Below are 9,666 nucleotides of genomic sequence, written 5' to 3'. Positions count from 1 at the left end.
AATTCCCTATCTACATTTGTTAAAACATTCTTGTATCTTGCATGAGTTAATAATGGCATAAAATGTGGCAGGATACCCTTGGCTCTGCTGACAGTAGTTGATCTTCCAGCAATCTTTACACAATACATTTTAGCTTTCAGTGCTATCAACTCACTAATATGTTTATCACACATTTCAGATTTCAATAACCCCAGCTCACCTTTTCTACTATTATCATATAAGGGATGATCAGGACTGAAATTTGAAAAAATCCATATAACCTAACAATGGTTCACTTTTTAACTCGGTGTACAAATCTTTACATTTTAAGCTAAAAATATACGAGTCAGTATCGGTATAAAGAAGTCTTACATCATCACCATAATGTTTTAAAACTTTATACCAAAAATGATACAATTTCTTTTTAGCAATCTCAAGAATTTGAAAACCGAGATAAAGTGGTTGTTTAACTTCTAATTTCTCTTTGTTGAATGTACAAATCACTCTGTCTTGATTCAAATGTGTGATATTTTTTAAGAAATATCTAACAAATGCTTTCTCATTATTGATATATCTATATTTCTCAGCATACTTTGTAATATTCAACAATGATTTCCCATATATGGCGTTATTAGTTAATTTGAAAGCTTTTGACTTGACAGGACATCGTGTGGCTGTTCTCTGTGCAATATTAGTTGTTATGAAAGGTTCTAAAAATTTTGACTGAGTATATTCATATATGGTATAAACCTTTTCCACCTCTAACCCAAGTTCCAGTAATAACTGTAACAAATCTAGACTGATCAAATAATTTTTCTGAGGTAAATGACTGGTCACTAATTTCGCATTAGATTTGGGGATCTTTCTACCTTCATTTTTCAATATAAATTCACAATAAGGAAATAACATGTCTTCTGATATATTCATGTGTGATAATATCAAAGGAAGTTCATCAGTACGTCTAGCTACCTCAGGGGACATGGGTTTGGTATCACATTCTATCCAATAACCTTTTTGACCCTCACAGGAAACATTACTTAATCACACATCGAGGAAAGCAATCTTCTCGTCATTCGATAATTTTCTGATACCATACTGTGGAAGAGCTTCAACCATCGCACTAGCATACAAAGAATTAAAATCTAGATATAAAATATGAGTGCCCATTCCACTCTCAACATCAAAATTGGGATTAATTAAGGGATTATCTGCTCTAGTATACTGATTAATTACACACGTAAACCCTCCTCTGAGATTCCTTTTAATCAAGTCATATAACTCATGGGAATATATCATATCTAATTTTACATTAGTTTTCAAGAGGAATGTATCCCAACTGAATGAAGGTAAACTTATATAATTACTAACATCTAGCTTATAAATATCTTTGAGTGTTTTACGCCACTCCATGAAGACATCGGCTAACAATCCAACATCTGTCTTGAGATATAACATCAAGTAATCTCCTAAAGTCTTACATTTACCCAACTCAAACACTTTCGAAGCATGTTCATAATCTTCTTGGCTGATAGCGCTATTTCTCAAAGAATTAAAAAAATGTTCTTTACTCGGTAATTTTGTTTCATCGAGCTTCTTTAAACTATCAATATAATCATAACACAAAACTTGTTTTCCTTTACATAATAAAGGTAAGACATCCTGAGGCACATCTTTCAGAATAGCCTCTGTATATTTCAGTGATTTACCTGCCTTGATATGTTGATCTGCTAACGTGGAAAGAGATCCATTCAATAAAGACAGAGAGTCTTGAAACCTAACCTTACCTATGTCTACTTTCAAGAATTTTAACCCTTGTTTCGAATGAAGTTTAATTTCATATTTATCAACCTGCAATTCCTTTAAAATTATTCCTAAATCATACGACATGTTATGACAAAAAAGTAATAATTTCTCACTCTTATCTTTACACTGCAAATTACAACGCCCACAATAGGCGCCAATATAATTATTGAATTTTAAAGTATGGTCATGATGTTTATGTTTGTCTTGGGTATTTTTGAAGGTGTTACTACATAATTCACAAGTGATCTGAGAATCATGTCTCATCTTATCGTCCTCTGTCATATGGATTACATGATACACTCTTCTAAACTTTATTTTAGTCCATTCACCACTAACATTTAAAATGAAATGATTAACAGTATCCTCCCCCTTATAACTCTTCATACACACTATTTCTCCTTTGCGATCAAATATAATATAACAATAGGCAATAGCTTTATGACGAGACTCAATTTTACCTGCCGGGAGAGTGGTGTCTAATGCACATTCGAAATCAAATACACCGATATATTCGCTGGAATGTGTATGACTAAAAATTTTAAAGTGTACTGTTGTTCCTTCCGGGAGGAATACGAGAATCTGATTGATTTTACACCCATCTTCGTGGATATCTAGCTCTTCCTGTGTATTCAACTTCATCAAACAACTATGACAGTGCTTCTTTACACCATGATCCTTCATTATCGTTCTAACATACCCGTCAAAATCTTTAATTAAAACCAAATAGACTTTCATTCAACAATAACGCACACATAATGTCCTTATATTTCTTATTCCCCTTACGACACATAGCCATAAATGTCCTACCTTGATCCTTTCTTAATTGATAAACATATAATGACACTTTATTTTCCTTCTCTAATATACCTAACTTATCACGTGTAATGGGAAAATCATCTATAGAAGATTTTGCAAAATTAAGACATCCTTTCTTAGTATTAACTGCTTTGCGAATATGTTTCCATGACATGTTCTTTTTATGACATTGATAGGCAGCAAAAGCACGCAGTACACACAACCCGTCATTAATCTCTGGATTAAATACATATTGGCTCCCTCGCAGTTTCTTGGGATATGCCACAAATGATCCTACTTGTACTCTGAATTCTACTTTAACGTATTCGATACTGAAAGATTCAATTTGATCTATGATCCAACCAGATCCTTCCTGGTCTTGCAACTCTGTCTCGTATCTTTCTAATATCGTTCCCACCCATCGATCAAATACTTCAGAGATTTCCTCTTCACTTACTAACTCAAACGCTAAATTTATCACAAATTATCCATTTTGATCATCACCCGATATGTTTTGACGTAATGTCCTTATAACTATAATCGGGTGGATTCTGAGCGATATTGCTAGAGGTGATCTATCATACATATCTGGGATCTGATCTATAAAATAATCCCTATAAGCATGTAAATACATTCTTAACTCTCACTGTATGCCTACCTCTAAAATTCTGGATGTATGTGATAATTTCTGGTCTCTCATCACGTGAGGTAGTTGCCCTCTCATCTTCACCTCCACTATTGTGTGCGACATTACTGTCAGACACGGCATGTGAGGTAGTTGCTCTCTCGTCATCTTCATTAATGGGGACAGAAGTACCGGCATCCCTTACCGCACCTCCGCGTTCTGAGGTACCAACACTAGCAGAACTACCTGCACTCTCATCTTCATTCCCCGTCGCACCTCCAAGCTGTGCGTCATTACTCTCAGTTTCATTCACAACAGTATCAGGTGTATTTCCTGCAGAGGAAAAAGTATATCCAATTCATAACCCAAAAATATTTTTACATATTACGTATTAAGATTTTAATGAATAGAACAAAATCTTTCTCGAGTAACTAACACGATTTTACGATAAATATTTTTCACAACAACAATTTTACAACAAAAGTAAAAGGCAGTGATCACAATTTGGATACATACCTGTTTCTACAGCCTTCTTCCATAATACATTTATTCGATCCCACTCATTCTGTAATTCTGACAACCTCTCATCGCGATGTACACCACCTCTCTTGATTTCCAGCAATCGGCGCTTTTCTATCGACAATCTCCTCTTCGCTAATGCTTCCATGTAATTCGCGTATATTCTTTTCTTATCCTCTGTTAAGAATTTCACTTATTAGCCCACTTTTCCAGTAAAAATTTCACTCGTATGCTCCAACAACAAAATTAACCCAAAACATTTTTTCCGTTATATCATTCCACTTGTTAAATAATATCTGTTTCACCACATATCAAGATTTTCTAAGTACAACTTACCTTTCTCCATGATGTGTGTGGATTCACCGATGTAAGATGAGATCAGCCAGGCTTGACGGTTGGAAACACACAATCCCCGCTCTGAGAGACTCCTTAACTTTATATGGGTCACCCCAAAGCATTGCGTCATGATTTTTGTACAACCCCTTCCGGTGATAACCTCCTTGTGTCAACACAAGACAGACAGACAGACGCCATGGAATGGTGTTCACACCCAAGGTAGAAAATCACATACTCATTACGTTTCTCCTTACAACGCACTGGACAAACACCTAAAGTCGGTTCCTGACCAGCCGGGCTGTGGCTCGTACGTTGGTTTGCGTGCAGCCAGCAGCAAAAGCCTGGTTGATCAGGCTCTGATCCACCAGGAGGCCTGGTCACAGACCGGGCCGCGGGGGCGTTGACCCCCGGAACTCTCTCCAGGTAAACTCCAGGTAAACACCTGTGTGTAATCATGAATAAGAGATATAACATCTGTATTCTACCTCAATACTTTTTCATGGTAAGGTTTGATTGATTTAAAATTCATCATGTCTTAAATTTTTTTATTAAATATTTCTCTTTTTAATGAATGAATCATCATATATTATTAATATTGATGTAACAACACGCTCTAAACATCATAAATCCTCCTCTCTAGGTCTTGTTCTTCCAAGCCCCGTCACATCAGTACCTGTAAATGTTAATATTTTTTTTTATTTCATTAGCATATAATGGGGAGAATTTTGCATCATCACCTGTAAAAGATATAAACCAACTAAAAGTTATTTTTTTTTTTTTCACTGTCCCAAACATATGCTTCTCAAGTGTTACATCAGTATTCTTCTCGTTAACTTAAATATCTTCCCATTATTAACTTAAAAGCATAATCATACTTTTCTTCTTGTTAACTTTAAATGAAGTAATCATTATGGTAGACACTTCCCTCAATTCTAGAAGACAATAACTTCGAATCATCTTCTAATTCTTGACTTTGGTTAATGTTTTTCATTTCTTCTCTGACAACCATTGTTGTGCGAATACCTTCTTCCTTAAATTTCATTATCATATCTTCGAGTATGTGTTTATAATGTGTATTCCAGATATAATCATTTGAAGTTTCATACCTCCCAATACCTTTCAGAACGATAACCTCTCGTATATTTTTATTATCTTTCACACTTTTTATGACTCTCTCAATGGATTCCTTGAAATATCTTATTCTCTCTGCGATAATATCTTTCTTTAAACCATACACCAAATGGGAATCTCTTGATTTTTCAATTAAATTTTGAGAAATGGTATTTTCCTCCAATGGTCCAGCAATACCAAATTGGCTTATTATGGCTGCTAAATAAGGAAGATTCAATTTTCTTTGATCCGGTGAAGGTTCAAACTCGATAACAGTTCCAGGAGTATCACGATCTTCAACTCTGCATCTTCTCAGATCAAATAATGGTTCTCTACTCCGATACACATCAGCATAAGGATATTTCTTACCCAAATAATAACTTGTACCATATCCTTTCATAACAACACAATTCGCATGAAAAATAATGCAGGCGTTGTCACGACAATATTTTATATCTAGATTTTAATTCTTTGTATGCTAGTGCGATGGTTGAAGCTCTTCCACAGTATGGTATCAGAAAATTATCGAATGACGAGAAGATTGCTTTCCTCGATGTGTGATTAAGTAATGTTTCCTGTGAGGGGCAAAAAGGTTATTGGATAGAATGTGATACCAAACCCATGTCCCCTGAGGTAGCTAGACGTACTGATGAATTTCCTTTGATATTATCACACATGAATATATCAGAAGACATGTTATCTCCTTATTGTGAATTTATATTGAAAAATGAAGCTAGAAAGATCCCCAAATCTAATGCGAAATTAGTGACCAGTCATTTACCTCAGAAAAATTATTTGATCAGTCTAGATTTGTTACAGTTATTACTGGAACTTGGGTTAGAGGTGGAAAAGGTTCATACCATATATGAATATACTCAGTCAAAATTTTTAGAACCTTTCATAACAACTAATATTGCACAGAGAACAGCCACACGATGTCCTATCAAGTCAAAAGCTTTCAAATTAACTAATAACGCCATATATGGGAAATCATTGTTGAATATTACAAAGTATGCTGAGAAATATAGATATATCAATAATGAGAAAGCATTTGTTAGATATTTCTTAAAAAATATCACACATTTGAATCAAGACAGAGTGATTTGTACATTCAACAAAGAGAAATTAGAAGTTAAACAACCACTTTATCTCGGTTTTCAAATTCTTGAGATAGCTAAAAAGAAATTATATCATTTTTGGTTTAAAGTTTTAAAACAGCATTATGGTGATGATGTAAGACTTCTGTATACCGATACTGACTCGTATATTTTTAGCTTGAAATGTAAAGATTTGTATACTGAGTTAAAAAGTGAACCATTGTTAGGTTATATGGAATTTTCAAATTTCAGTCCTGATCATTCCTTATATGATAATAGTAGAAAAGGTGAGCTGGGGTTATTGAAATCTGAAATGTGTGATAAACATATTAGTGAGTTGATAGCACTGAAAGCTAAAATGTATTCTGTAAAGATTGCTGGAAGATCAACTACTGTCAGCAGAGCCAAGGGTATCCTGCCACATTTTATGCCATTATTAACTCATGCAAGATACAAGAATGTTTTAACAAATGTAGATAGGGAATTATTCACGTGTAAGTCTATAAGTAACGTAAAAGGTGAAATATGTACAGTAAGAATTAACAAGAGAGGCCTGTCAGCCTTTGATGATAAAAGGTATCATTTGAATACTAATGAATCCTTGGCTTATGGACACCCTGATATTCCACCATCTAACCATAGGAGAATGGAGCGATTCCCATGTTGTATTACCAGAAATGTATATGAAATGCATTGGTTGTATAATAAATAAATAAATGAAAATATTGTGTATTAGTGTTATCCTGCATTTGGTAAGTTAATGTTGACATACGGGGGTCGTCAAGATTCAGTCTGTGTGTGTGAGGTCATCACGTGACGTCACTGACATAGGGGGAGTCCATTTGGTCGACAAGATTCAGTCTGTGTGAGGTCATCACGTGACGTCACTGACCGCCGAGTAAACACAGGTGGGGTGACGTCACACTTGTTTAGACCTGTAATAAGAGAAAGTACTATGCCCCATAGGGGGAGTTCATTTGAATGCTAACTCCCAGAGGGGGGAATCCAAAAAACTTGATCCAAGGAGAGGGAGTCTTTGTATTATTGATATCGAGAAAAACTTGATCCAAGGAGATGGAGGAGAAATACTTGGACATAAAGGGTAGAAGTGGATGGTGGGAGGGTGTTGATCCGAGGAATTGGAGCAGGGGATTTGGGATGCAAGTGGGAGTCCATTTTGAATGCTTACCCCCAGAGGGGGGAATCCAAAAAACTTGATCCAAGGAAGTAGAGCAGGAATATTTGAGGTAGAAGTGGGTAGTGGGAGGTGTGGGGGGAGGGTGTTGATCCGAGGAGATAATAAGAAATTCGAAACCCCATAGGGGGAGTCCATTTTGATTGCTTACCCCAATAGGGGGGAACCCAAAAAATTTGATCCGAGGAGAAGGAGAGCACAAGAAATTAAAAAAAAATTCGAAAAAAATCGGAAAAAAAATCGGGGGAGCGGGGGCGATCCGGACAATGCTGCAGAAGGGCGGGCGCTGGTCGGCGCGGGCGGGCCCCGGTCGGGCTGGCGCGCGGGCGGGGCGCGAAAGTTTCTCTTTTTAAATTTAGTAATTTATACGGGAGAAGGGGGCGGGCGGGCGGGCGCGCGGGCGCGGCGCGGAAGGAGTCTGCTCAGGAAAAGGAAGCCACTCAGCCGCAGAAGCCACTCTGTAGAAATCATGACTAATATATATATATATATATATATATATATATATATATATATATATATATGTCGTGCCGAATATGTAAAACTGGTCAATTAGCAAGAACTCATCTAAAATTAAGCCCGTTCTAAAACTTTTTCTTATACGTTTAAAGATATATTTTTTTCATTAATGTTAATGTAAAAATTTTTAATTTTGCACCAAAAGTATCTTAGAAAACTTACCTAACCTTATTATAACAAGAACAATTTATTTTAGCCTAAACCAACTAAATATATTTTAGATTTGTTTACAGTAATTTAATACTAAACAAACACAGTGAAATATATTTTTTTCGTTAGGTTCATAATGATTTTGGCGAAATTATTGCATACACAAATTTTCGCTTGTCCTGTATGGCAAGATGAGCGTTGCTATTTAAGCCAAGATCGCAAGTTCTGCCTATTCGACACGACATATATATATATATATATATATATATATATATATATATATATATATATATATATATATATATATATATATATATATATATATATATATATATATATATATATATATATATATATATATATACTGCATTCACACACACACACACCTGTGTCGAATTCTGGTCTATTTGGGAGACACCTCATAAATTTGGACAATAGAGGCCGGTGGACAAGCATTCCCAAGTGTCAGCGAGGTGTCTGAGAGAGTGTTGGGATGGTACGATCTTAGAAGAGGCAAGGTTGTTGCTTTTCCTATTTACGTCCTTGACACCCTTCAAAGACGGTGCCTTGATGTCGGTGAAGGGCTCTTGATCCACAGAATTCTTGCCTCTATCTTTTCTTCTTCCTTGAATCAAATTTGATATTCCATTTCCTTTGCTCTCTGGTGCTGGGTATTGTAATTAAACACGTACCCGTGCTGGGAATCAGTGATCAGGAAAGCACTGGCGTACCAGGGTTCGAGTACCTACAAGTGTGCCGAAGCTGGGATTTCTACCTCTTTCTACCCATAAAATATGTAATGGTGATAGGTTCGGCATAATGTCCACCTGTAGGTCCGCCCTCTCTGACCCATGTATTTCCCTCCCTCTCAGTTGGTCAGGTACTACTTGCCTCGTCTCTAATTCCCATCACTTTGTATCAATCCATCAATCAAGATTGATGGATTGATTACACCGACTCCAGGTTGAGGGACTGATGACCTCAAACTCCTTTTGATCTTCACCATTCTTCTTTGTATAGGACTGAGGAAGTCACTGTGTAGCGAAACGTTTCCATAGTAAAGATACCCATGTTTCTGATTTATAAGGAACTTACTGTACCGTACATAAGACATTCACTTATTTTATTCACATCAATAGAAAGACTACTCGCCTCTGTGTTAAGCTAGGTCACCATGATAACAGTCAGGTCACCATGATAACAGTCAGGTCACCATGATAACAGTCAGGTCACCATGATAACAGTCAGGTCACCATGATAACAGTCAGGTCACCATGATAACAGTCAGGTCACCATGATAACAGTCAGGTCAACATGATAACAGTCAGGTCACCATGATAACAGTCAGGTCACCATGATAACAGTCAGGTCACCATGATAACAGTCAGGTCAACATGATAACAGTCAGGTCACCATGATAACAGTCAGGTCACCATGATAAGTCAGGTCACCATGATAACAGTCAGGTCACCATGATAACAGTCAGGTCACCATGATAACAGGTCACCATGATAACAGTCAGGTCACCATGATAATAG

At 36.3% G+C, this 9,666-nt stretch overlaps 1 protein-coding gene across 1 annotated transcript; it reads right to left on the bottom strand.

Moving 5' to 3' along the window:
* Positions 1 to 445: 445 nt before the first annotated feature.
* On the bottom strand, positions 446 to 4,258 carry LOC128695743 (uncharacterized). Its single transcript, XM_053786561.2, has 3 exons — positions 4,058 to 4,258; positions 3,719 to 3,898; positions 446 to 3,535 (listed from the first exon to the last, which is right to left on the bottom strand). The coding sequence occupies exons 1-3, from the start codon at positions 4,185 to 4,187 to the stop codon at positions 3,192 to 3,194; spliced, it is 654 nt and encodes a 217-aa protein (XP_053642536.2). The 5' UTR covers positions 4,188 to 4,258; the 3' UTR covers positions 446 to 3,191.
* Positions 4,259 to 9,666: the final 5,408 nt, after the last annotated feature.

The sequence above is a fragment of the Cherax quadricarinatus genome, chromosome 41, assembly GCF_038502225.1.
Source record: "Cherax quadricarinatus isolate ZL_2023a chromosome 41, ASM3850222v1, whole genome shotgun sequence".
Lineage (NCBI taxonomy): Eukaryota > Metazoa > Arthropoda > Malacostraca > Decapoda > Parastacidae > Cherax > Cherax quadricarinatus.
The sequence above is the reverse complement of the archived record's forward strand: the minus strand, read 5'-3'. Positions and strand labels throughout refer to the sequence as shown.

Coding starts and splice junctions, on each gene's coding strand:
- LOC128695743 (XM_053786561.2), bottom strand. CDS start 4,187: ATGACGCAATGCTTTGGGGTGACCCATATAAAGTTAAGGAGTCTCTCA. Junction 3,899..4,057: donor CACACACATCATGGAGAAAG/GTAAGTTGTACT, acceptor AATTCTTAACAG/AGGATAAGAAAAGAATATAC. Junction 3,536..3,718: donor GAAGAAGGCTGTAGAAACAG/GTATGTATCCAA, acceptor TTTCCTCTGCAG/GAAATACACCTGATACTGTT.